This window comes from Malaclemys terrapin, chromosome 21, assembly GCF_027887155.1.
Source record: "Malaclemys terrapin pileata isolate rMalTer1 chromosome 21, rMalTer1.hap1, whole genome shotgun sequence".
Taxonomy (NCBI): domain Eukaryota; kingdom Metazoa; phylum Chordata; order Testudines; family Emydidae; genus Malaclemys; species Malaclemys terrapin.
Window position 1 is genome coordinate 3,397,928 of NC_071525.1, and position 27,466 is coordinate 3,425,393.

A 27,466-nucleotide genomic window follows, 5' to 3' on the forward strand; every position below is an offset into this window, starting at 1 on the left:
GAGAAAGGCGGAAAGGCGCAGGGGCAAAGCTACACGTGGCTGGCAGAAAAGCAGCACAGAATATCACACTCGCAGCAGGCTCTTCCCAGGGCTAATCGGGTTGAGACCTGGGGGAGGTGTTGAGGAAGATCCAGGGAGCTGAGCGTGACTTGGCAGAAGCGAGATTAATGACCCGGTTAAAGAGTCGGGGCTAGATGCTGCCGCTGGGATCACTAGGATTGCTCGGAGCAAAGTGCCACTGAAAGTGAGTCAGGGTGGCAGAACCTGGCCGTGGGGAAGGCCCTGAAGCTCGGCCTGAGGGGCACGTGCTGCAGGGCGGAGCTGAGCCCCGTCAGGTGCAACCTCAAGAAGGAATCGGAGTCGGGAGTCTGGTTCCAGCCTTACCTGCCCCCCAGAGCAATAAGTTACTGCAGTCCCTGAAAGGGAGCATGTCCCCTCTTGCTTATAGGGGTAACGTCTAGGGAGGAGCGACCCGAGATCTGGAAGGTCTTACCCTCTTCCCCCTTATCCCCCTGCTTGGCCAAGGAAGAGAAGGACACAGTTCAGCAGCAGGGAATTACCGGGAAGGACAATGAGTGTGTCTCAGTTTGGCCCGAAGATGCTCACACGGTGGTGGTTCCCTGTAGAGGTGAATGGCAGAGGAGTGGGTGTTCATGAAGGTAGCTAGCCCCAAGGTGTTCTGTTCCTGGGAGCCTGGTCTTGCTGTTACTACATCAAAGGGCTAATTGCAATTAGACATCTGTGCCGAGTACCACCCCCCTGCTGTTTATAGCACTCACACCATGGAAACCGTCTCCCAGAGCTGCTAAGCAACCCTCAGACATGAAAGGACCCGGCAGACCAGCCCAAAAGGGTCCTGTATTCTGGGAAAGTTCCCCTTTAAGTTCAGAGAAGCTCTTCAGAGGGAAAATCATCAAAACCCCCAAAATCAAAAATGTCAGGGGCCGGGGGGAGGAAAAGAGAATTCACTGCCGGATTTGGTTGGGCAGCTGTGACCAGGATTGTTCCGCTCTCTAGCGACACATGCAAGAGGGGGAGAGGCGCTGGGCGGCACGCGCTGATCCCGGACCCACCTCCCACGCAGTAACTGGGAAAAGCTCTGGCGGGGGAAGGCAGCAGGGGTCTAGTGCTTGGAGGATCGCCACACTTCCTTCCTCCTGTCTCTCCTGTCTATTGACACTGGGGGGTTCGCAGGGGACTGACTGTCTCTGTGTCTAGCAGAACCTAGGCCCTCATCTCAGTGGGCGACTCCAGGCCTTCTTGTAATATCACAGAACGGAGCAGGGGCCTCTCCTGTGAAACCCAACGGTGGTGTGTATGTGTGGAGAAGTAGCCCCCTCCGCTGAAGTGTTTCCAAGCCTGCGTTTGTCCTGGCTTCAGTCCCCGGTTAGCTTAGCCTGTCCAGTAAAGCATCGGATGATTTGTGCTCTATTCATGCAAATATAAGGAAATGTATGCAACTTTACAACCAAGCGCTATGGGTTTTTTCTGTTGGTGGGAGCGGGCGATGGGCCTTTGCAGTAGGGTTTGGAGCTCTTCGGGCCTGTTCTCCTGAAGCAGCGAGCACCCGCACCTGCGGTGGATGGCGACAGATGCTGCTTTCGCACCTTTGGCCGGAGAGCAGTGGGGTGTTTGGATCGGGGGGCTGATCAGGGAGTGTCTCTTCACCCTATTATTTCCTGTGATGTGCGAACCAAAATGCTCCAGGATTCCTGCGCTGAGAAAAGAGACCTTGGTCTCTCTTGCTTTGTGCATCCCGCGCCAACCATGGGAAGCTCGGTCCTTATCTGCTTTCGCAGGGGGAGGGGAGGGGAGAAGCAGCAATGCCCAGACCCCCCAGTGACAGTCACAGCCAGCGCCATGCCAGTTTCAGAGTAGGAGCCGCCCGACGCCGTTCCCGTTCACCGATGGGTGACGTGTCGGGGACAGGCTCTCCGGAGCTTGCCTTCTGTATTTGGTAACTTTCCTCATTGCCAATCTGGGCTTGTGTGTAGAGTCTCCCCGTGGTGATTTCCCCTTTCAGGTCCCAGTCCCAATGGCCCCTGCTCCTGACCGTTCCCGCCCCCTCCCTCCTGTATGCGACGCTAGCACTGCCTAGGCTCGCCTGCCCAACCAACCCTTTGCCAGTCCTCTCGCTCCCAGGGGGTGGGATGTCTCTCGCTCTCCTGTTTGGTGTGGGGGTTTGTGCCTCCTGAGGTGACCCCCTCTGTCTTTTGAGAACATGGAGCACCCCCTGAAATCCTGACTGGGATCCTGCTCCCCACCCCCGGGGTGCCCCAGGGACATGACCCAATGGCAGGTTTGAAATCCCCTCAGTTGGGTCCCAACATGGTCCCCCAGTGGCTACAAGGGAAGTTTACTCCTAGGCCTCACCTGGCAGCACCAGGTGGCCATGCTGTGGGACCCTTCTGGGTGCTGTGCCATGGGTCACTGTGGGCGTCGGCGCGTTGAACCCGCCCTGCCCAACGTCTCGGTGAGAGAGGCAGCTCCCAGGCCACTCTCTGCTCCATCCTAGCTCGGCTGGTTTCAGCACCTGCCACCCACTGCTCTCCCCTCCTCGCCTCCCAGCACCCTCCCGGGGACAAGACTGTAGCCTAGCACAGGGACTGATGGGCTGGAGAACCCATGAGGGGTCGTCTGCTGCAGCCCGGCTGAGGACACAGCCGCTGTGAGGAGAACGCCGAGCGAAGCGGGCAGAGGCTACAACACAGATGCCAAAGACCTGAGGCCGCTACCCACAGGTGAGCAGGTCGGGGTCCCACCATCAACTAGCCACAGGAAACCAGGGCAAGTGACAGCAGTGCCCACTGCAGGGGGACGCAGCCAGGTCATGAGAGGGAGCTGTGGAGTCGCTGCAAACAGCTGGCACACCCGAACTGCAGGGCCCCGGGCAGGACCAGGAGGGGATAAAAGAGCCTCAGGCAACAGCAAGTTGAGGCTTGAAAGGAGGCGAAGGTTTCTCACCATCAGAGGAGTGAGGTTCTGGAACAGCCTCCCAAGGGGAGCCGTGGGGGCAAAAAACCTCACTGGCTTCAAGACTGAGTTTGAGACGTTTATGAAGGGGATGGGACGATGGGTACGTAGCAGCAAATATCTCCAATGGCTGGAGATGGGACACTGGACAGGGAGGGCTCGGAGTTACTACAGAGAATTCTTTCCCAGGGGTCTCGCTGGTGGGGCTCGCCTACCTGTCTAACTGAAAAAAGAACAGGAGGACTTGTGGTGCCTTAGAGACTAACACATTTATTTGGGCATAAGCTTTCGTGGGCTAAAACCCACTTCATCAGATGCATGCAGTGGAAAATACAGTAGGAAGATAGATATACACAGAGAACATGAAAAATGGGGGTTGCTTTACCAATTCTAACAAGACAATTCAATTAAGATGGGCTATTAGCAGCAGCAGGAAAAATCACTTTTGTCGTGGTAATCAGGGTGGCCCATTTCAAACAGTTGACAAGAAGGTCTGAGTAACAGTGGGGGGGGGGGAAATTAGTATGGGGAAATAGTTTTTAGTTTGTGTAATGACCCATCCACTCCCAGTCTTTTTTCAGGCTTAATTTGATGGTGTCCAGTTTTCAAATTAAATCAAATTAGGCAAATTTTCACTTTCACTGGGCTGTGGCAGGGGGTTGGGGTATGGGAGGGGGTGAGGGCTCTGGGGTGGGGCTGGGGATGAGGGATTCAGGGTATGGGAGGGGACTCTGGGCTGGGGCAGGGGCTTGGGGTGCAGGAGGGGGCTCTGGATTTGGAGGGGGACTCAGGGCTGGGGCAGGGGTTTGGGGCATGGGCTTACCTCTGCGGATCCCAGTCAGCGGTGCAGTGAGAGGGAGCTAAGTTTAGTTTTACACAAAGTCCTCATGTGATTACCCAGCACACGGTACATGAACCAGTAATGGCCTTTTGGAGATTAAAGTTCTAATTAGGGAAAAAACTTTTCCCATCAAAAACAGATTTTGCTGGAAAACTGGGATTTTGATTAAATCACTTTTTTATTCAGGAAAAGTGGCTGCTTTGTGCAGAAGACTTTGATTTGTCATCGAAAAAATTAATATCCCAAAAACAAAATTATTTGGATTTGGCAACGTTACCATAGTGATTCATGGGAATTGTAGTTCGGTTGCCTCCTGTCTACATTCTCTATGGGTGAGGCTTTCTGATCTGCCTACATCTCCCACAATGCACCATGGCCGGGGACTCCCCTGATGAAGGAGGGATTCATGGTGCATAAAGGGATTTGTAGTCTGACCAGGGAGCCTGGAATTTAAGGCATCCAAACTACAACTCCCATCAGGCAAAGCAGCAGCATTTCCAATCTGAAATATTTCGGGGTTTGGCCAAAACTGATTAGTTTCACCTTTCTAATGAAAATTGAAGTTTTGCACAGGGGAAAAAATGATTTTTTTGATCAGCTTCCCTTCCAAGTTCTATTGCCTGTGTCCCCTGCGTAGTTAACCAGTCATTATTGTGTCTTTGTGTTTGCATTTGCATGAGACCTGCAAATTCACTGCAGCCTTCCTCAACCCCCTTCATTTCCCCCCCTTCTAGATTTTCCACTTTGTCACCTAAAGCTGACTAAAAAGCTCCTTTAGAAGCACTAGGGGGCGCTTTCCCCATTTCAGTCCCATCTAGGCCAGACTGCAAGAGGCCGGTCCTGTGGCCAAGTCATTGGCCTGGAACGTGGGAGATCTGAGTTTTGTCACCTTGGGTACGTGACTTCATCTCAACTCCCACCTGAGCTAGGTGGGTGGTAGGTGAGACACTGGCAAAGTGTCATGTTTCCCCCAGCTACGGGTGGCCCATGGAGCACAGCTACCGGCTTACAGACTTAGACCATGTCTTCACTGCCCAAAAAAGGAGTGATTTGCCGTTTCCCCCACACACACACGAACACACACCATGGATTTAGCTACTGTGCTATAAAACGCTAATGGGGACAACGCTACGGAGTGAGGTGAGATCACACGTGGGCAGCAGTGTTGACCTCACCTAGCTACAGTGTGGTAAAAGTGACAGAAACTGGTCTCCACTCGAATTTTACTGTGAATTAGCTAACCCATGTTAGGTAGGGTGTGTGTGTCAGTGATGACCTACTCGTACACATCTCTTATCTAGCACGTCTCATCAGTAGATCTCAAAGCACTTTACCAAGGAGGTCAGTATCCCAAGACCTTTAGCTCAAGACATGGAGGTCTTCCCTTGAAGATCTCAAGTTCAAACCTCGCTAATGCCAAGAGAGTTGCATGTAGAAAGGAGACAACGGGGTCGCTGTCTGATGGGGATAATTAATCTGCGTGTGAGAGGCGCTCTAACGCTAGGGTGATAGGAGCCATGGCTGTACAATATTTCTGGTAGCTAGCAGAAACCTACTGCCAATCAATGTGGCTGCCCGCGTCTCTGTGGAAAGCAAACGCAGGCAAAGCCACCTTCGTGACGAGTCAGGCTGCCTTTCTGATTCACCTGGCCCGAAGAGAAAAGATTAAAATCGAGTCAACTAAGGCGACGTTTACATTGAGTAGAAATGTGCAGATGTCGATGCTGAAATACCCCAGTGCTCATTTCTGTCCCGTCTGCGTGAGACGGGTGATCACTTTACACAAGACAGGGTGCAATAGTGGGGCTCATTAGTGATGAGGTCCAATTCTGAACTGCTTGGTGGCTGACACTCTGATCTGCACGCTTGGTTAACTACTTGCGAGCCATTTGATTTCTTTATGCATATTCCCAGACCACCCCCAGTGTTTGTCTAATGGGTGAGAATGGCAGGGTGTGTCCTATGTGCTGCACTTCCCCCTGTATTCGCAGCTTAGATTGCACTTTCAGCTACAGGCAAAGATGAAGACATGGAGGTGAGACGCCCCTCTGTCCCCTTACTGCTCCTGATGCTGATCAGTTTCTTGGCAGGTAAGTGACTAATCACTGGCTTAAAATCTACCAGCACAGGGGAAAGACTCACCTGTGGGCAGGGAAGCAGGAGTTTCTCTTCAGTAGCAAATGCTGGAGATTCAAGGTTCATTAACCATATGGTTGCAGGGAGTAACTAGATTCTTTAGCAAATTATCCTCTGTGCATGCACTCAGAGCAGCTACTCTCTATATGTGCAATAGTTTAGAATCAACAGGGGGGAATTGAATGGTCAGTGAATGTTAGCTGATTATTATCAGAATAATTATTTGGTAAATAATATCTGGCGACTCACTAAACCTATTTAAAATGCTCACTAGTTTGTAACTCTTTTATCACCAAATGAAGTTTAGTTCTAGGGATCTAGAAAACAGGGCAAGTGGCATGAAACATTGGAGAGGGAAGTTGGAATCTTATCAATCAAAAAATCTTCTGACAATTGTCAAACAAAAGTAACCGAAGACCTTGGAAAACCTTGATTTCTGTGTACTGTTCGTTTCTTGACTGGCTGTGAGGATGAAAGAGGGTTGATCTGGGCTGCGTTTTTATGCCTGTAACCCATTTGGATTTTCCTGTGGATTTATTCAATTCGCTTATTTGTTTGCATTAATGTGCTCAAAAGCTCTAGGTACTTTAGGTTTTGGATGCTGTTGTATAGCTAGAGAGATTTACAATACAAGCTAAGCCAGAAGGTTCATATCAGTGTTTTATTTATTCTTTATTCTGCTCCACTGCTGCCCTTTAAAAAAAAAGAATTTTCCGTAGAATGTCAGAAAATGGGGATGTTTGGAAAGTGCTAGAGAAACAAAAAGTTTAATGGATTTGGGAGTTACAAATGTATAGACTGCTAGAGAATGCCTGTCTGCCTCTGTCTAAGCACCTCTCGTGCTATTCGTACGCCATTCTATGCATCCGAAGAAGTGGGCTGTAGTCCACGAAAGCTTATGCTCTAATAAATTTGTTAGTCTCTAAGGTGCCACAAGTACTCCTGTTCTTCTTTTTACCTAGATTTTGATGTCTTTTGTCTTAAAACTGCTCCTAGGACAATTAAACCAAGCCCTGGGGCATCCAGATGTGTGTGGAACCGATTGGAAGGGAAACCTACAGAATAAATCATAAGGGCTTTAAATTATACTCTCACATTTTCTGAATATATTTTTGGATTAATGTTACTTGCTGGGCTTGTAATTTGGTCATAGAATTGTTTGAGAAGGAAAGAAATTTTAACTGCTGTTTTCTTCATTTCTTCATTTGATAAAAGCTATTTTACCCCTGAGATTGGCAAATGTCCTGATTGCAGGTTCTAAGCTAACAGGGTCTGGTCTTTCTGCCCATGCCATGTTGCTAAATGGGACGGGGGTTCCTGCTCCATGGGAAGAGGAGACTAAAGATGGAAAAGTTTATCTGGTCTGCTAGATTATGGAGTGATAGGACTCCCTAGTTAAGGTTTCAGCTGAGTTTCCATTATAGACGCTGTCTTTTCTTTGTCATCCATCCAATTTCCATGAGGAAATTATAGCAAGAATAAAAAATGGTCAAAAAACTATATTCAGAAAACTGTGACCATATCATTTCACACCCCCTGAAATGCAGAAAAAGTCTCTCGGTCTCACACCGGGTGAGTTAGCTCTGGGATTGAGGTAGAATTTTTCTTCTACATTGAAAGCAAATTGGACAAGCAGATCTTAAATGAGGACACCCTAATAACAGAGCTGGGATTTAAAAAAACCCCAACAATTTCTAACTCGTATTTGACACTGTGTAGTACGAAAGGAGAAAGAGAGAGAAATAGATCTTCATTTGCTGGACTCCCCTGGCTGAGATCTGGCGTCGGACACCCCGGGATTAGCTGGCGCCAGTCTAATTTACATAATTATTTCAATCGCTATCTTATAAGATTGCTACTTGGGCCCAGCACAAGTGAGCTTTGTCTAGCAGGTGATGTCACTGCTGGAGAACTGCTCTTTCATGAAAAGAAAGTAAAGTTTGGGTCACACGGGGGGATTTGTACTGACTCCAGCCGGCCCACTGCCCTGAATCCCTCCCAGATCGCCGGGGTGTCTGCAAACTGGCAAACCCTGCCCGTAGGCTGGGCAAACCGCCCTATCCCATTTACACCAATGCCGTTTACCCCAGTTCCAAGCAGGGTTAATGCTACCAGTGCAAGTACTGGCTTTGCCTGCCTTTGCAATGATGCATCTATGCCAGGGGTGGGAGGAGGGGTGATCCCTGACCTACAAAAGCCGCTGGTGTAGACACAGTTTTACCAGTGTATCTGGTTTGGTTCAGGAATGGTGGAATAAGCGATCCCGGCAAAAGCGCAGCTTTGCTGCTATCAGCCGTGTCCGCACTAGGAGCGCATTGCCGGTATTGTGCACTAACCAGGATCGCGTGTAGACGTGGCCTCTGTCTCTAGCCCTGTTCCTTGCAGACGTAAAGCTCGTTGTGTAACCCGAGGGAGAGGGAGACATGTCTATAGGGAAAGGATCATGTATCCACCCAAATGCTTGGCTGGCTCACACGCTTCTTCCTCTTTAATATGCTGCCCATCACCACGGCCTCCAGCCAGGTTCTAGAGCTTCTGTAAGATCATTGGTTGTCCCGGTTAGCAGTGTGCCGGAGCACACTGTTACCCCAGAGCCTCTCATTTTGTATCGAGGGGGACCCAGTTAGACACAGTGGGATGTGGAATTCGAATGCCCCAGAGTTCAGGATTCTTGGCTCTGGGGTTCGGTTGGGCCCATCTATAATTTTGTCTGCAAAAATACAGACTGATCGGTGGGCCCTTGAAATTCCATCCTGTCTTGAGGGACGGCAGCTGTCCAAACCCTTGGGTAACAGCAGCTGTTCGGGTCAGCGCTTGTGTTCTCCCCAGGGCCTGTTGATCAGCTGTAGAAACGTTCTCGTTTAATGAATGTAATGGCTCCCTAGAAACCCCCTACTAATGAACCGTTAATTAATGACTTGTTGTTAAGAATCAGATCTACATCTGGCCCAAGCCAAGAGCTGTGTGTTCACTTGCTCACACACAAGGAAGGGGCTCTGATCTGGTTCTGATCCAGTTTGTCCCAAGGGAGGCCCCAGCTGTGAAATCTGATCGGAACTTCTGAGAATTGGAGGAAGTTCGGGTCAATGGTTCTGGATTGGTCCCATTTCTAAATAAAAGGTAGATAGTAACGCGGCATGTGTGTAACGCAGCCATGCCCATGGGGCGGACGGGACTCTGGTCATTGCATCACCACTAACTCTTCAAACCCTTAAAACCAGGGCTTAGTTTGTAATGGAAGAGGTGCCGGAGCTCAAGCAATTTTTGTACTTTCATAACTGTTGCAGCAAGGCCAGCAGTGCCGGCGCTCTGAACTGCCAGGCCCAGAGGTGCCGGCGCTCTGAACTGCCAGGCCCAGAGGTGCCGGGTCTCAGCCTTGGCAAGCCCTGGCACAAATGAAGCACTGCTTAAAATCCTAGAGCCTGATTCTCATTTGCACTCCGGGTACGTCTACACAGCAAAAAAGGACCCAAGGGAGCGAGTCTCAGAGCCTGGGTCCACTGACTCAGGCTCTTGGGCTAGAAAAGCAGCAGAGATGTTTGGGGTCGGGCTGGAGCCTGTGAGGGGGGAGGGTCTCCGAGCCCTGGCTCCAGCCTGATCCCGAATGTTTACACAGCTATTTTGAGCCCTGCAGTGCCAGCCCAAGTCAGTTGTTCCAGGCTCTGAGACTTGCTGCTGCCGGGTTTTGTTTGCTGTGTAGACGTGCCCCGGGGGTATGCCTGCACTGGTGCTGGAGGTGCGGGTAGATGTACCCCCACTAGCCGTGATCAAGCTGGTGCACTGACAACAGCCGGGAAGCCATAGCTGCCTGGGCGCGGCCCATGTGGGATCCCGTCTGAAATCGGAGCTACGAACGCTGTTAGCTGGATCTGAGCTCACACAGGTACGGCTGCCTGAACTGGACGCCTACAGCTCCAGTGTAGACGCACCCGAGGCCCTTTACTCCGCTCCGGCAGCGTCACGAGACATTCAAATTAGTGTCAATTCTATTTGTGCCAATTTGAAGGCCCCTTTCCCCAGCTAGGGCAGGGTCCAGTTGCTTCAGTATACGCGTGTGTCTCCACTGCACAGAGAGATGTGCAGGGCCAGCCCCAGACCGAACGGCGCCCCAGGCCAGGAGCGTCTTCCGCGCCCCCCCTCCATGTGTTAAACTTCTGAATGCCTTGTTTTGTCCGGCATTTGTAACCCATTTCATGACTTTGCACAATTTGCATGCACGATTTATCCCTGTCGTATAGGATGATACATTTGCAAGCTATATAAATCGATATTTATTCATGCCGTATATAAGCCAATCCAAAATTCATTTCCTCTAAGCTTAGAGAAACAGCTTCATTTTAAGACTAACTGAAACGTCCGAACATGACAAATGAATCCACCTACAGAACCCGAAACATTTTACTTCAACCGTTCTATTTTCCCCTTTTGTCGCTAACAACAAAACCAGCCCCCCGAGCCCAGTGCCCCCAAACCCGGTACTCAAGGGGGTCGTCTGGGTCGCCTGCCCGTAAATCCGGCCCTGAAGGTGTGTAGTGAACTCAGCTGAGCGAGCGCCAGTTAGAATAGCAGTGAACACACACGTGGCAATTCTGCTTTTCTCTGGGGTGCGAGCAGCACGGCGGCCTGGAGTGAAAAGCCGAGCGGCTCTGCCTGCGTGGCTATGGGAAGTCGAGGTACGAACTCATCCAGCTATCTAGAGCTATATCTGTACAGGTGGATAGATATTCGGCAGTGAACGCCCTGCCCTCTAGGAGAATCCCGCCCTGGCCCTTTTCCACACAGCTAAACGACTATTTCGGAGAGAGGGAAGCATGTTTGCAGATCCCAAGCAGTAAATCTAGGCATCTCACGTGAGGACACGCGTGTCGCATGTGCTTCTATTACATACTGTGTGGTTTGTTTGGTCGTGCATTTGGCTAGCCATTTCAGCTTGTGCTTTGCAAACCAGATCGGCCTCGGTCGTAGATCAAGATCAGTTTCCAGGGGGGGCAAGATTCAAATAGCCGAGTTGAGGCTGAGAAGAAATTACCAGTGGCCAGTAAGGGTGAGAAAAGCACAACCCAACCCCCACAAACCCCCCTCTCCTGCCTCTGAGCGCGGAAATGTCTCTGCAATACAGGAAACAAGCAGTTTGTAATTTTGGCCACTGGAAGAGTTAATGCAGAATAAACTCTGTGATGTGGTCACTTGATCTGCCTTTCAATACGCAATCGCATCTGTCGCGTCTCCCTCAAAGGGCAGCATGGCAGACGAAGAACGCGGGCTCAGATGAGACTGAAATTCACGAAGACCTGACTTTTCATGCGGCCGGTTTCATGCTAGCGCTCTTTATAAAATACGGGCCAAATCCTGCAGTTCTTACTCAGGCAAAACTCCCCTTAAGAGTCAAGTTAATGGCAGCTGTGCCTGCGTAAGGGTGAGGTGATTTGGGCCTGTAGGTAGAAGTTGGTCCTTCCTGGGAGGAAGGAGAGGTGTGTGGAGAAGGCTCTAGACTCAAGACCTACAGGACTGGATTTTTCACAAGAGCTCTGCTCCCAACATACAGAGCTGTTCTGAAAATCTGCCCCCTAACCTCCTCACCGCAGGCTCCACATTCTTTGGGACAGGGACTGTCTGTCACTACATACAGTGCCTAGCATGACAGAGCCCTGATCTCAACTGGGGCTGCTAGGTGCTGCTGAAATAGAAATAATAATAAGGAATAATGCGACCGCTTCTGAGGTGGAGCGGGGTAGCTGTTCAACAGCGCACAGCAACACAGCAGTAGTTTAGGGGAGGAAGTCGGTGAAGAAGGAGCCTTCTTCCCGTTGAAATTGCAGTAGTTAATTAGGGAGACGATGGAAGGACAACACAAAGAACAAATGTGTGTAGCAAGATAATACGCCCACAGCCTTTTACACTGGGGGTGAGATGAGGTGTATTTAACACCAGCAGAATTACCTTAGATATCAAATTATAAGACAGATCAAAATGACACTACAGACTACAAGTGAAAAGCGTGGTTATTTTATTGGTTACCTACCATTCGTGGGATGGCTGCACTAGATAAAACCTGTGTTGGTGTATAAGAAATATAGGTTCTGTTGCAGAGAACAAACTATTCCTGATTCTCAAATACAATTTAAAAACCTGGGGAGAGCCTAAGTTATATTTAAGGACGAATGTGAAATTGTGTGGGTGGGTGTGAATGAAATGTTCTCACCACTCGCAGCCTGTCTGTGCCTTATCTGAAAGAAATACCCGGTGAAGGGATCGACTATCCTGTTAACTCCTTCGTTCTTGTCCTCCACGGGCCCGTCCACCCTGTGTTTTATTCCAAAGCGTTAGAAAAGGAAGTGACAGTTTGAGCTGTTCATATTCAGCAGCGTCCTGATAAAATATCACAATCCTTTTTGGTGGAGGATTGGTTGGTTTTGGTTGTTTTTGCATTTTTTTAGGCATCGTAATTAGCCAAGCACCGACACCGCACCGCCCGGTGAATGGGATTCTGGGAGGATCGGTCGTGCTGTCTGTGGATCTATCGCCAGGGAAAAATGTGAACAAAATCGAATGGAGCTTTCATGCTGGGTCAGGTGTGACGATTCAGCTGGCTGAGATCAATGGGGGGAAGTTTGAGCGAACCGATCCCAACGACAGATTTCAGCAGAGACTAGAAAGGTACAACGAGACCTCGCTGAGGATCAAGGCTCTGGAGCTGGGCGATAGTGGAGTTTATGAGGCCCGGATTAGGATAGTACCAGCAACTATGGAGGAACTGGCCTTTCTCCTTGCGGTCTATGGTAAGTGACGACAAATCGATTTCTTAGCTGGAACCCAGTTTCCAGAAATACAAGGGTAGTGGTTGAAGCTCTGATTTTTGGGCACGTAGGTGAAATTCACCCCATGCAGAGGGACCAGCGCAAGGTCTCTGCACCATTTACTCCTTCCAAATAGGGCTTAAGAGGAACCACAGGATCTGTCCATGTGCAGCAGCCTCACTAAAATATCCCCTCCATACCCCTCACAACCCAGTCCTGTCTCCTCTGCACCACAAGAGGTGCCACGGGTTCAAGGTCACGTCAGGATGGCCGTTCAGCTGGGCTGTTCTCACATTTCAGTCCAGCATGGATGAATTCTCGTGAGATAAGACGTTCAGAGAGATTTCTGCCATTTTAGGCCAAAATCTCATGGGACTGACTGTTCCTGATGGATTTTGATTGTGTCTGAATCAGCATTGGGAAATCGGCCCCTTTTCCTTACAGGGTCCAACCTAGAACCAAAATCTCAAGGATGAATCCAGCGATTCACACTGAGTCTCTGAAACCCAAAGGGGTTCAGACGCCAGGGTCAGGTTTCAGCCCATCTCCATTGAACTCCTCCGTAATCTTCCTGTATGTTTCTAATGCAAATAAGCTTATCAGTTTGCATAAAACCCCATTTAGAAAAACAGAACAGCTGCCACCTGTGAAACGAGACAAATTATGGCAATAAAACCTTAGTGCAGTGAGGAAAAGGGGAAAAGAAAAGTCTATTTACCTAGGGATCATCTCTCTATTTATCCATCATTAACTCAGCCAGAGGTGAGGGGTCTGTGGTGGGAGAGGGTGGGTGAGGTTCTGTGGCCTGCGATGGGCAGGAGGACGCACTAGAGGATCATGATAAACTCCAAGGTCAGAAGGGACCATGTGCAGGGGCTTGACTATCCATCGCTTTGTCTCTGTATCTATCGTTACTCTATGATCCTCCCTATTCAGCCACCCATCCTGAGCTTACGCCCAGGTCATCTGAGCCGCTGCCCTTGGTGTGGGGCAGTATTCTGGGAGCAGAGCCCTGCCTGGCCTTGGCAGCTGGGAGAGCGGCTGGGGGGAGATCTGGGTTATGAATCTGACCCCGATTGCCTGCGTTATCCGCAATCACCCTTCCCCTCCATCCTGGCCAAACGCCCAGCACTCACGGGGCCCCGAGCTGGGCTGTCCACACCCCACCAGGACAATTAGACCCGTTAGTCTGGGACACACGTACGTGGCTTCTGGGACGACTCAGCTCCCCTCCCTTCTCCACTGACCCCTCGGCCAAGTGATCCCCCGGGGACTCCATCGCTTTGGGGCTGGTCAGACTCTGCCTTCCCCGGGCCCACGGGAGCTTGCTGGGCTCCTGCCCGTGGAGCAACGGGGAGCTAGAGCTGGTGTCGATTCCATTCCCCCCAGTGGAGGGGACGTTAACCAAGCTGGCACAGAGCGGGTGCCAGGGCCGCAGAGAGAGAAATTCTCCCGGGGGAAGGTTGCAGCAATGAAAGGTGCATCAGGCTGTTACCCACTCCAGCGTGGGGATCGTGGGAGGCCAGTAGCCCCCGGTACAGGGCATCATGCCAGGGAGAGCCATAGCCGGGCAGGCAGAGGAAGCCTGGATGCAGCCTCTCGTGGCGGGGGTCTCGTGGGGCCGCTGGTGGGGCTTACAGCTGCCGCCACTGGGGGGAGTCGCTGGGGGCAGAGGATGATGGCAGCTCTGCCTGCCCTCCTGCTCGGGGAGTATCCAGCTCTGATGAGCACAGTCTGCCCGGCTGGGGTGACTCGAGCGCTGCAGGTTCATCCTGCTATTGCTTGGACACGGCGGGTGACTTGCCAGCTGGCACTCGGGCAGCTCCGTCACCTGCAGGGCCTGCCTTCACGTAGGCAGGGAAAAGCAGGTGCAGAACGGGGACTGACTGGCTGGGCGGCAGAACTGCTGCGCTGGGGTTAGGGTGGGTCACAAAGTGAATATGGGTCAGCCGTGTGATGCGGTTGTGAAAAGGGCCGATATCCCTCGGGGGTGTCTGAACAGGAGCGGCGTAGGTCAGACCCGGGAGGTCACTGTCCCTCCACACTGTAGGAAAGATGCGGATCAATTGGAGAGAGTCCAGAGGAGAGCAACTAAAATGACACAAGGTTCAGGAAACCCGACCTGTGAGGAAAGGTTATGAATACTGGGCATGTCTAGTCTTGGGAAAGGAAGACTGGGGTGTGGGGGAACCCGACAGTCTTCAAACATGTGAAGGGCTGCGATAAAGAGGCCGGGATCGGTTGTTCTCCGTGTCCACTGGAGGTAGGAGACGAATAAGGGGCTCCATCTGGCCTGGTCTAGGCTGACTTGGCCCTGCCTCAGCGCCGGGGATGGGACTAGACGACCTCCTGAGGGCCCTTCCAGCCCGGCATTGCTGGGATTCTGGGATAAAGTTTTTTTTTTGTGATTTCAACACAGAGCCGGTGCCAACGCCAGAGATAAAGAGTCACTTGCTCTCCAGCACGGCAGCTGGGTGCAATGTCACTCTGCAGTGTCAGGTGTCTGGCAGGGAAGAGGTTAACGTCTCCTGGAGTAGAGGGAACCCACCCCGAGACCTGGGCGATCCCAAGCGGTACCAGCTCAGCCCGGACGGCAGGACCTTCCATCTGTCTCTGCAGCCCAACCTCATGAACTCCACCTTCACCTGCACGGCCAGCAACCCCATGGACCAGCAGAGCATCTCTCTTGACCTGCAGAGCATCTGCCAAAGCAGAGGTGAGGGATTTACAGCCCCTCCCAACCTTGCCTTTTATTACTTAATATAGGGTCGCCCCTCTGCCGAGCCGCAGCAGAATTCGGGGTCTGGCAGGACAGCTGAGCCGCTTAGTGCAGGAGGAATCAATGAGGCGGAGCCTGGGTATTTTCCAGTGTCATTTCTTTGTTTAAAGACTGCACACGAATCCTGTTTCCTCCAACAGAGACGGTCACAACAATCAGGTATCAGGGGGTAGCCGTGTTAGTCTGTATCTACAAAAACAACAAGGAGTCTGGTGGCACCTTAAAGACTAACAGATTTATTTGGGCATAAGCTTTCATGGGTAAAAACCTCACTTCTTTGGATGGAGTGAAAGTTACAGATGCAGGCATTATATACTGACACATGGAGAGCAGGGAGTTACTTCGCAAGTGGAGAACCAGTGCACGCAGCCAATCCTCTTGCAGAAACCTCAGCTAAGGTCTGGTGCCCTGGCACTTAGCGGGTGTCTACATTGCAGCTAGAAACCCACAGCTGGCCCGTGCCAGCTGACTCAGATGCCCGGGGTGCGGGCCAGGGGGCTGTTTTATTGCCATAGAGACAGTCTGTCTCGGGCTGTGGGACTCTCCCACCTCGCAGGGTCCTAGGGCCCAAGCCTGGATGTCTATGCTGCAGTTAGACAGTCCCATAGCCCGAGCCTGCGAGCTGAGTCAGCTGGCTTGGGCCAGCCGCGGGTTTTGAATTGTGGTGTAGACGTACGCTAAAAAGTCTGAGTTTTAGGTCACGGGTCAGGAAGTCAGCCTGTGTGATCCGATTGGTCCGTTCTGGCCTTAAAACGTACGGCTCTAGGGTGTATTCAGATTGCCAGCGCTTTAGGGCAAGGACCTTGGTGTCTTATTTACAAAGCACCTGGCCATATGGTCTGGATCCAAAGTCCACTGGAGCCAGTAGAAAGGGTACCACAGGCGTGGGATCAAGTGCTAGACAACGAGCCGTCGATCCTTCTTCCCACGTGCAGCCAGCCCGGCTCCAGTGTGGTGTTCTGGGGACGCTGCCTTGTCCTGTGTTTTCCTGGTCGGCGTCGAGCTGGGCAACGTGTCATGTATCTCTGACCTGTCGCCACAGACACAGCTACAGACACAGCCATGTGGATGGGGCCTCTTTGCGTTGGTCTGATCATCATCACAGCAGCCTGTGTCGGGATGTGGCTATGGAAGAAAAGGAGGAAAAAGCCAGTCGGCCAAGGTAGGTAACTTCCTTCTTATAGAAACGCTAATGACCCCACTCAGCTGATGGGTCACAAATAAAGAATTGCTGATTATTAACTAATTCATGGGTAATTCCGCCAGCCACTTTCCCCTCCCACACTTTCCTGTATTTTATGGTTACACTGTTTGTTCTCTTCTCTTTAATGTTATACAGTAAAGGTCCAATCTGGCACATGGAACATACAAGTAAAGTGTGGGTTGCCTCCTTCTCTAATGGATGGTTGATAAAAGCCTTCTACTGTTACCAGCTACTGGAGTGACTCCTTTAGCTCAAGTGGGAGGCTATTGTGTTTCGGAGGTGAAAGCCGTAGGTTCAAAACTGCCGAACAATCCATGATAGGGGGTCAACATACGAATGTTTATTGCTCGGTGTAATGCTGACTGGTGAGAGGAGTCGTACCACAGCCAATGGGGCTACTAAAGGGTTACAGCTGGTAGTCACGGCTGGCTTTGTGTTCACATTTCCGTTCAAGATGTGTTTAAACTAATAACACTTTGTAGCATGCGGTTCCCGGAGCGTTTTGCATGTGTAACCCACAGGGGGGAGTGTGGTACCGGGCCCTCTCTCTTGTGGCTCCTCCTGGAGAACTTTAGCTCAAGCTAATACTAGAAGCGGGGACTGGACGACAGGGGCTGGATCCCGCAACAGTTCTCCCGTTTTGTTCATTCCCTCAAGCGTCTGGCACCGGCCACTGTCAAAGACAGGAGGCTGCGTAGCTGGGCCATTGGTCTGACTCAGTACGGCCGCTCTGATGAACCTGTAGCCGCTCTGGCGTTTAGCTCTGGAGGTCCCCGGTTCGATCCCCAGCTGCCACGCAACCGTCCGTTGTATACATTGCTGCAGCAGTGCCTGTGAGACGGGCCACAATCAGTATCCTCCTTCGCAGAGGGGAAAACTCCCCCATGCAGCTGGCCTGGGTCCGGCACACCCAAGACTGGGCAGGATCCTGGGGGGAGGGGACAGACACAAAGAGGCAAGCGCTGATCTCAGCTACGCTGGGGCAGATCTGCAGTAATTGCACTGAAAGGGTCAATTCATCAGCGTCGCTGGACTGACTTCAGAGTCAGGCCCGTGTAAGTGAGAGCAGACTCTGGGATAGCGCATTCGACTGGGATTCAGGAGACCTGTGGTTCTGTTCCCGGACCTGCTGGGTGACCTCGTGCAAGTCACTGCCCTCCTCTGTGCCTCAGTTTCCCCATCTGTAAAAGAGGATAATTTATTATCTGGCCCTCAGTGGGGATTATTAGGGCTGGGACGTGGTCACCGCATCCCCAGACCCGGCAGGGTCCCCCACAGCCTCTCAATGTAGGATAATGATCTGTCTCACGTTCTCCCCTAAGCTGCTGTCCCCACGGTCCCGGAGGAGGAGGAATGTCTTTCAGAGCCCCACTATGCTGAGATCAAGAGGAGGAGTCCTCCGGAGGGGGACGACCAGGTGAGTTCCCGTAGGGCGAGTTATCCCGCAGCCTTCAGTTCTCCCTTAGGGCCCCGGCACCTCTAGTGGAAGGCAAAGCCAGGGCCGGGCTTAATGACCGAACAGCTTGTGGACTTGCATCACACTGGCCCCAGAGCACACCACAGCAGCACATGTTCTCCTGGTCGCGGGGTGACCCGGCCAGCCCACCTGGGCTATCTGCAGCACCCCTGACTCTGAGCACCTCCGCGCTGGCCTTCAGGCCTTTGTACTTTGCTTGCAATTTTTGTTTCAAATAAGGTGGAACCTTGGTAACCACAGGAAATTGCACTGATGGGGCTGTGACCCTGCACGATATTAATCAGCATTGTTTGCTGGAGAGTGACTGGTTCGGAAGCAGCATCCTGAGCGGCTGCGAGATAATATCGGAGTTGCCAGCTGTTGTTTCCCTACAGAGATAGCAGCTTCTGGTAAATGTGCTCCCATGACTCACACCAGGAAGGGTGTCAGTCTCGCTCCTGTCTCCAGTCTGTTATTTATGTATCCTTGGATTTGAGTAACTCCCTTCTGCCTCCCAAACTCTCCCTGATGTTTCGGAGATCGGGGTTTCTTCTTCACTTCCTGTCCTAAACTACTGAGCAGTTTTGCTGTGTGGTTGTTAAACCTCTGCCACACCCCACCCTAGAGCTGGCTGCATTTCAGAGCTGAGCCAGCAATCTCTGTACTGTGTTGCTGTGTGATGCGAAACAGCTGCTACCCCTCCACCCCAGGGGTGGCTGCATTTCAGTGGTGGGCAAAATTGGAATTTCTACATAATCTAGAATTTTTACGTAGGGAAAAGTCCCACTGACAGCAATAGGAGTTGCAGTGAGTGAGGACCGAGCAACCTCTGAGTAAAGATCTAGCCCAGTATGACTGGGGGTATTTCCCGTTGCCCATGATTCCCCTTAGACACAAGATCATTGTTCCTCGAAGTCCTTGTGTGTCTGGCAAGGGGATAAACGACTGTGACTCGTGGAATTCCCTCTTCATTGATCTATGCAGCTACCGAACTCAGGGACACACGCCCAGCTCCTAAGGGCCTTCAATGAATGAAGAGCCATTTCCAGTTCGGGCTAACTAACCAACAAAGACAGGACAACGAATTTGGGCTTTTCTTCTTGTTCTCTTAGGACCCTGGCTTCCCGAGCGAGAGGACGCCGATCACCACCATCTATGATCAGATCCGAGTGGTCCCAGCTGGCCCCTCTGAGCAGGTTACCTAGGCCGGGTGAGAGCTGTGGTTAGGGTGAATCTCAGGCTGCGTCTACACCACAGAAGTGAACCATTCCTAATGGAGCTAGTTGAGTGGAACTGGTTTCTGAGCGAAGAGCTCCAGAAATGTGTTCAGACTGCTGTCCTGACCAGCGGTGGGTTTGTCCACGCTAGCGCTGGTCCAGCTGCGATGCCCTCTGGGTATCTATCCCACAGTGCATTCTGGGAGACTAAAGGCATCTCCATGCATTGTGGGACGGCCGGGGCTGACCTGGTGCAGTCTGTAACGGCACTTAGACCTGCGAGCAGCCAGGCTAAATGAAAGGGGATTTGGCCTCTGTCTGGACCCTCAGGAGAGCTTTTGGGTGCGGGGAGACGGTGTGCTACACATCGGGCTGGCTGAAAAATTTCCATACAACCTGTTTTTTGACAGAAATGAATTTGAGGGAGGTTGAAAGTAGGTTTTCTGTGGAAATTTTCAACTTTTTGTCAAAAAACCGGAACACCCGAAAACAAAAATATATCAGCCGCAAAACTGAAAAAAAGTTGATTGGGAAATGCTACCGCGTTGCCTCATGGGGTTTATAGTTTGGCTGCCTCATGCCCCCATTCTGCTGTATAGGCTGGGCTCCCCAGCCAGACTACGTTTCCCATGATGCACCGTGGCCATGGAACATGTATAGCTGGCGATCAGCAAGTGAGGCGACTGTGGTGCATTGTGGGAGATGTTGTCCAACCAGAGGGCTGATCCGTACAGGAGAATGAGGGCACGAGACCCCCACACTACAACTCCCATGAGGCACGGTGGTGGTATTTCCAAATCCAAGTGCCCTGTGGGGAATATACAGTTCTTAGCATAACGGGTCTGTTTCTCATTGACACTTAGTCCCCTTTGCACCACCATGGCTGCTTAAAGAGTCCTTAAAGTGGGCATCAGTTGTAGTTAAACCCACTTTAAGACTTGGGAACATTGCCAGGGCCTTAGTGTAGAAATTAGGACTTCTCCACATGGGGAAATTAACTGGAATAGCTACTACAGAATAGTTCCCCATGTGGACATTCCAATTCCAGAGTGCTTTTGGAAGTGGATTAAGCTCATTTAAGATAAGACTCTCTCATGTCCAGGGCCGCCGAGAGCGGGTTCGGGCCCTGGTGAAAAAATTATTTCGGGCCCCCCAGCAAGGGCGGACCGGCTAAACAGGGCCGACGAGGGTGGGGGAAGCCGGGCCCCGGGCCCCCTTCTGGACCACCGGGCCCCGGTAATTTGTACCGGCTTCCCCCCCGCCCTCGTCGGCCCTGCTCATGTCCATACAGGGAGATACATAGGAATATTTTTTCACTTGACCAGAGCTCGGAGAACCGGGAATAGCTCTTCAATTTCACGCCCTGCCTTAATCTGGAATGACTTCCCCTTGTGTAGACAAACCCTTTGTGGTCATGTGGCAGGGACGCTGAGGAGAAACAGGGAAATAGCACTGCCCAAAATGTAGGTGCTTCCCTGAATTCTCTGACTCTCTTGCACTGGAAACACTGTGAGAACAGAGCATGTTGTATTGCCCCAAACATCCCTTTTTTACTTCCCTCTCCATAAATCACATGGGGTGCTAAATTCATCCACCAGGCTGGTGGCCTGGGAACAGCTCAGCAGGGTTTGCCTTGCGAGTGGGAGTGGAACTTTTGGCCACGTTACCAGTCAGCACCAAATGGATCACTCACTCACTCACTCACACACACACACACACACACACACACACACACACACACACACACACACACACACACACACACACACACACACACACACACACACACACACACACACACACACACACACACACACACACACACACACTTTCAAAGAACCACAAATCTGCTCCGTGGCAGGAGGCGAGAGCTAGTGGGGTAGAGTTTTGTCTTGGAATTAGAGCAGGCTGCTGGGAATCAGGACTCCTGGGTTCTGTCCCCACCTCTGGGAAAGGAATGTGGTCTGCTGGGGGGAGGACTGGGAGTCAGGGCTCCTGGGTTATATGCCCAGTTAAGGGAGAGGAGTGTTATCTAATGGTTAGAGCAGGAGGAGCATGGAAACCAGGACTCCCTATTTCCCCTGACTCACTCCTCATCTGTGCTTCCTGTTAATGAGATTTCTTTACCTCCAGGGGAGGGGTTTTGTGTAAAAACCAAGAGAGGGGTTTGGTGTAGAACTCAGCTGAAGTGCTTTGAGATTCCCGAGCAAAAGACACTCACACTCCCCCCCCACACACCGCATACACACAGAGCGACCTTGCAAAATATGATTGTTTCTGTCTGCTTTGTTTCAAAATAGGAGCGCCAAGAAAAGTGTGTGGCAAAGTCCTGCAACATCCTTGGAGGAGGTGGAAAGTGTGTGTGTTCTTGTGGGTTGGGATCGTATGTCACCTCTCGAGGGGGCAGCTGTGGCAGATGTAAGACCTTGGAGTTCGCAAGACTCTGCTGAAAATGGACAGACACGCAGGGCGTCTTGGGACAAGGGGAATGGATTTCCTGGGGGACTCCCAAGGGAGAGGTTCATGCAAATTCCCCCAACTCTGGTTCTGCAAACCCCCCCAGCCTTTCGAAGCGACGCCCTGTGGAACGCCTCATTGTCTGCTGCTAACATGTGATGTGAGGCCAAGAAAGAAAGAGGTGATCTGCCCAATCTCTGCTCTGGTTCCGGATCTAAGGCAGACGAACTTGTAACCATGGGGGAAAAACCCAGTTGTGGGTTTTCAAGGACTGAACCTACCAGAGCCCGAGGTTGGGGCTGACGCTTTTGAGCATGTGTCTAGGTTATTCTATGGTCTTCGTCTGTTTGCTCTGTCATGCTTTTCCCTTAAGAATAAAGGCACTTGCCCAGCAAGAGCGGTGTGGTGACTTGGATCTGCAGGGGACACACTGGTCATGGTCCTTGGAGGCCAAGCAGAGCGCGGCTGTGATCCAGGGGGCTCTGCAGCCTTAAAACCCCCAGGCAGAGGGGAGCGAGATGTGGGTCTCCGCCCAGGACAGGCGACAACCAGGAGTCGGAAACCTTGAAGTGGGGGCCCTCGAGGGAACCCGGAAACTGGGAAAGACAGGGCTGGGGCTGGCTGTGCCTGGTTCTGCTGCAGTGACCTTGCAAGGGCTGGACACAGGCTGGCGGTAGCAGCTGGCTGGAATTTGCTCTGGGCTTGGCTTGGCCTTCGACTGATGGATGTTTATTTTTGTCCCTTTGCTTCTGTCACCCTTGGGGGTGCTGGGGGGTGTTGGCCGCTGCTTTCATGTTGCTGCCTCGAAAAGCAGGACTGCTGCAGCCCTGCTGTGGGCCAGAGAGGGAGGCAGGGGCCTGATCCTTTCTGCTGGCGAGATGGATCCACCTTCCCCTCCCCACTCAGGGCGGCGTGCAGCCTGCCACCAGCCCCATGCCCTCTCTCTGAGCGGGGACATTGGCCCCCGTCAGGGCTGGCTTTGTGTCTGGCGAGCGGGTGGGTTGCAGAACAGGAGCCAGGGGGTATTACCGGAGTGGGGGTGAGGGGCTCATTCCTTGGGGAGGGGCTCATGTGTTGGGCGTGTGGTTGGGGGAACAAGGTGGTGGGGACAGTGTTGTCCTAGTGGGCGATCTACGGCCAGGGGGTTGGCTAGGGGTCTGCGGGGCTGCCACGTGGGGGCTTTGGGGGAGGCCTGGGTGGGGGTGGAGGGGTGCAGTGTTAGCCGGAGTGGGGAGCAGACTGGGATGTATAGGAGCTCGCTAGGAAGTTCACCAGCTGTGCAGGGGAGCTGGCAACCCCCGCGGCGCTGGGAGAGGACATCACAGGCGAATCCGTATGGGCACAGGGTACGGCCGAACCGACCTGGCCAGACCCCTGGCACGGCAGCATTGAATGTACGCACGGGTACCGCCCTAGTGCTTATGTGATGGCTGCTAGGCCAGGGATTGAACCAGTGACCCAGCAGCTAAAAGCATGAGCGGCTACATCGTGAGCTAAGGAATCACATCTCTATAGTCAGGCACTGAAACGGCCCCATAGCCTCTGTGGGTCAGCCCCAGGGGGCATTTCTAATTCCCCCTCCCCAGTAGGTTACATACAGTTACATGGGTCTCTTTTCACCCGCAGAGCGGGGATGTGACCAGCCTCCAAGTGAGGGAGTGACAGAGCCAGGAATAGAACCCAGGAGTCCGGGGCTCTAACCGCTAGGCCCTGCTGTCTCTGCCCGCCCGCTGCGAGAGTCTGTTTTGTGCAGTCTGTGCCTGTGAGCCGCGGTGCGTTCGTGGTTTGGCGGAGCGAGCGAGCGATGCTGTGAAACGTTCCCTAGGGGGAGAGATTGCACTCAGCCAGGTGGGGAAGAAAATTAATCTTGGAGGAGCGAAAAAAGAAATGAAGCCAAGTTCCTGGCTTTGCTGCCCCAGGTCCGGTTCTGCCACTGCACCGGCCCGGCCCGGCCCTCGCCCTTCCCTGCCAATGAGATAATCCAGTCTCTGCCGTGACTGCTGAACTCCAGGGGCGGGTTGGGCAGCCCATGCTGGGGCGGCAGGTTTGTATAATGTTTGGTGGTGCCCAGGAGCAGAGGGCTGGGGTGCGGGGGTGAGTGCTGTGGGGTGGGGCTGGGGATGAGGGGGTTCACAATGCAGGAGGGGGCTCAGGGCTGGGGCAGAAAGTTAGGGTGTGGGGGGATGAGGGGTTTGGAGTGTGGGAGGGGCTCAGGGCTGGGGCAGAGGGTTTGGGTGTGGGGTGGGGTCGGGGATGGGGGGTTCACGATGCAGGACGGGGCTCAGGGCTGGGGCAGGGGGTTTGGGTGTGGGGGGATGAGGGCTGGGGCTGGGAATGAGGGGTTTGGGATGTGGGAGGGGCTCAGGGCTGGGTCAGAGGGTTAGGGTGCAGGGGGATGAGGGCTGAGAATGAGGGGTTTGGGGTGTGGGAGGGGATCAGGGATGGGGCAGAGGGTTTGGGTGTGGGGTGGGGCCGGGGATGGGGGGTTCACGATGCAGGACGGGGCTCAGGGCTGGGGCAGAGGGTTTGGGTGTGGGGGGGCGGGGAAAGAGGGGTTTGGGGTGTGGGAGGGGCTCAGGGCTGGGGCAGGGGGTGTGGGCTGTGTGGAAGGGCTGTGGATGAGGAGTTTGGGGTGCAGGCAGGCTGCCCCGGGGCTGGGGCCAGAGAGGAGGACCCCCCCTCCCCCCAGTCCTCTTCCCCCCCGGCAGCACACTTGCCCCACACCACTGTCACAGCACGTGCTCCTAGGGCCCCTCTCAGGTCCAGGAAGCCCCCTCGCTTGCCCTGTGGCGGGGGGGGGCTACCATCACATGTGCGCCTCCTCCCCGGCAGCTGCCCCTCACTGTAGCCTCCCTGGGGGTGGGGCTGCCCCTTGCCCACCATGGGGCAGGAGCCGTGACTGCGGGCGGGGGGGCCCCCTGTGCTGGTGGAGGGTCCCGCCGGAAAAGGGAAGGGTCCGAGGCGAAGGGCAGGGTCAGGGCCCGGGGACAGCAAGTGGGGGCCGGGGGACATTCAGGGGCAGCAGGTGGGATTGGGGGAGAGACCTGGCCCCAAACATTGGGTCTGTCTAGCTACGGCACCTCTGTGGTCCCCATCCCATCTGAGCCCCTCCAAATCTTTAACGTATTTATCCCCGCAACACCCCTGGGAGGTTGGGTGGGGCTCTTATGCCTCAGTTCGTAGATGAGGAAACTGAGGCACAGAACCCACTGGTGTCAAGGGGAGTTAGGCACCTAAATACCTTTGAGGAGCTGGGCCTCGATGCGTTTGCCCAGTATCTGCAGCAGTGATCCTGGGTCTGTCAAGTCCCTGGCTAGCCCCAGCCAGCGGGCTGCCCTTCCTGGCTAGCAGAGCTGCTGTATAGCAGCTGTTACGCCGGGACCCAGGAGTTCGGTGGCGCTGGGCCGCGTCCTGAGCCCGGGTTCTGCATTTTTCATAAGAGGATTAACGGAGCGACACGCAACGCCCCAGCGCTGGGATCTGAGCAGCAGCCACCAGGCCCCTGGGGCCAGGGCATCCCACGCAGGCAGCACGAAACCCCGGTGCTTCTGCTGCAGCAAGAGCCGCGTGTATCTGGGGGAGACGGCGAGAGCGTGGAGCCTGTGGGGCAGGCAGGGAGAGGGGGTGATGGGAGTGGATTCAGAGGAACCTCTGCCTGCGGTTTCCCACCTCCCCTGCTGGCTAGAGGATGCTGCGAAGCTGGGGTGAGCAGGGAGGGGGCGAGGCTGACAGTAATAGTGACCGCAAAGGCTGGATTCTGCATGGGATGGGGATGACGGCGGGTGGGGGGAGTGGGGCGGGGGAGGGCAGGAGGCGGTGGGGCTGGTGCACGAGCGTGTGCGGCCAGGCCAATCTGCGTGTGAGTGTGCAAGGGAGAGAGAGCGCTGCTGTGATCCAGCAGGAAGGGGTGAGCGACTGAGGGCCAGGGGGGAGGGAAGCTCGTGACCAGCTCCTACCCACTGCGCTGCTGCCAGGGGGCCATTAATTGAGCTGGGGAACGTCGGGGGCTGAGGGCCCAATCCTTGAAGGGGGCAAGAGAAGCAGAGTTTGGGACAACTTCCTTCTTTCCAGCCCAACCTTCCCCACCGCCCCTTATTCTGCAGGGATTGTGGAGCCGTCAAGAGAATCGCCACAAGCTGTTTTCAGTATAGTGCTTGTGACACACAGGTGAGCAATGCTGGTTCCAACCAGCAGAGGGCAGCGGTGCACACAGCCCTGTTCAGTACAGCCTGGTGATGGGCGTGGTGACGGTGACAGAGTTTGCTTTGGGGTTCCCGGTCACCCTGACTCTCTCATTCCTAGGCAGCATCCGGGGCATTGGTCTGCCCCGGGGACTGGCGTTACTCTGGGCACCTGTCTGTGAGTCACGGCATGAGCACGGGGTGATTCTGCTAAGGCCCCGGCCTGATTCTCAGTTACGCTCCGGCTCCTTCAGGCTGCTCTGACCCCTGAGAACTCCCCCTGCCCAGGGGTCCTCCCAGCCAGTGTGAAGTGGGCGTCAGGGCGCCACACCCACCCGGCTTCCAGCCACAAGTATAAGGGGGTGGCCAGAGCACACTGTGATGTGGCTACTCCCGGCTCCCCAGGACCACTAAGGGGTGAGCAGGAGCGTGGCTGGAGGGCGTTTGCACTCTGGCTATTCTCTGCCCTCGTGGGGACAGTATAACGGCCGCCGCACCCCGAGAGGAAGCATGGAAGTGACTCAGAGACACTTTAACTGCTCTCCCCCCTGCTTCACCCCTGCCCGGAGCACAGAACTGAAGCCCCTGCCTGTGCCCATGCCGTAGCCCAGCGGTTTGCTCCCGCAGAGCGGTTCCGTGGGCCTCTATTCACCAGGGCGATTACTGAGCAGAGGACCAGCTGTCGCTCTGCCCGCCGGCTGCACCTCCTCCCTATGAGCATCTCTGCGGGCCTCTGCCATCTGGAATCGGCAGCTTCCGGCGAGACGACCCATCCCTGCAGTGCACGAGCCCTAGCGGCTTGGAACCAGATAACTTGGGCAGGACTGGTACGGCATGAGGGAAAGGATGGAGGGGCACCAACGTCTAAGCCCCGCGGTTGGGGGGGTGAATCTTGCCGTCCGGGCAAAATCCCAGCAGGGACTCCCCCTGTCCCGCCTGCACTTTCAGCTGGGATCCCTCTTCGCTGCTGTGTGGAGCCGCGGTTAACTGCACCCCAGAGGTAGCTGCATTTCAGTGGGCGAGGTGAGCCACCAGTCTGGGCCTTGAGTCCAGCACTGTGCTAGGGCACTGGGGTCAGCCCTGCCTCAGAGGGGAGAGCGCCCCCTACTGACCCGCCCACCCCATTCCCTGCAGCACAGCGCCTGCTGGGCTCATCACTGAGTCAGAAGGGAATGCCCCACGGCCAGTCTCACCACTAGCCCTCCCTGCAGCAGAAGCGGTCTCCCATCCAGGTACCAACCCCGTGCAGCCCTGTGGAGGCCCGTGGGTGCAGCGTGCTGCCACAAGGCTGCAGGGGGGAGCGGAGCCGTTTGCGTGGGGGCGGGGGGGGGGGCGGGTTGCACCTGGCGTTCACGTAGGCAGCTCCCAGCTGAGCATTAATTAGCAAAGCGAGAAGCCAAGCTCGCCTGAGCGCCGAGCAGCGCA

General features: G+C 53.8%; 1 protein-coding gene across 1 annotated transcript; it reads left to right on the forward strand.

The window, feature by feature from the left end:
* Positions 1-5,822: 5,822 nt before the first annotated feature.
* On the forward strand, positions 5,823-22,255 carry LOC128827046 (signaling lymphocytic activation molecule-like). Its single transcript, XM_054010744.1, has 7 exons — positions 5,823-5,904; positions 12,388-12,729; positions 15,167-15,463; positions 16,569-16,688; positions 18,053-18,147; positions 19,299-19,396; positions 21,704-22,255. Exons 1-6 carry the CDS (start codon positions 5,844-5,846, stop codon positions 19,389-19,391), a joined length of 1,008 nt encoding a protein of 335 aa, XP_053866719.1. The 5' UTR covers positions 5,823-5,843; the 3' UTR covers positions 19,392-19,396; positions 21,704-22,255.
* The last annotated feature ends 5,211 nt before the right edge of the window (positions 22,256-27,466 follow it).

Bases quoted from the DNA above. Each gene is read 5' to 3' on its own strand.
- LOC128827046 (XM_054010744.1), top strand. From the start codon at position 5,844: ATGGAGGTGAGACGCCCCTCTGTCCCCTTACTGCTCCTGATGCTGATC. The intron at 12,730-15,166 runs GTAAGTGACGAC...ATTTCAACACAG, and splicing joins CTTTCTCCTTGCGGTCTATG to AGCCGGTGCCAACGCCAGAG. The intron at 18,148-19,298 runs GTGAGTTCCCGT...TTGTTCTCTTAG, and splicing joins CTCCGGAGGGGGACGACCAG to GACCCTGGCTTCCCGAGCGA.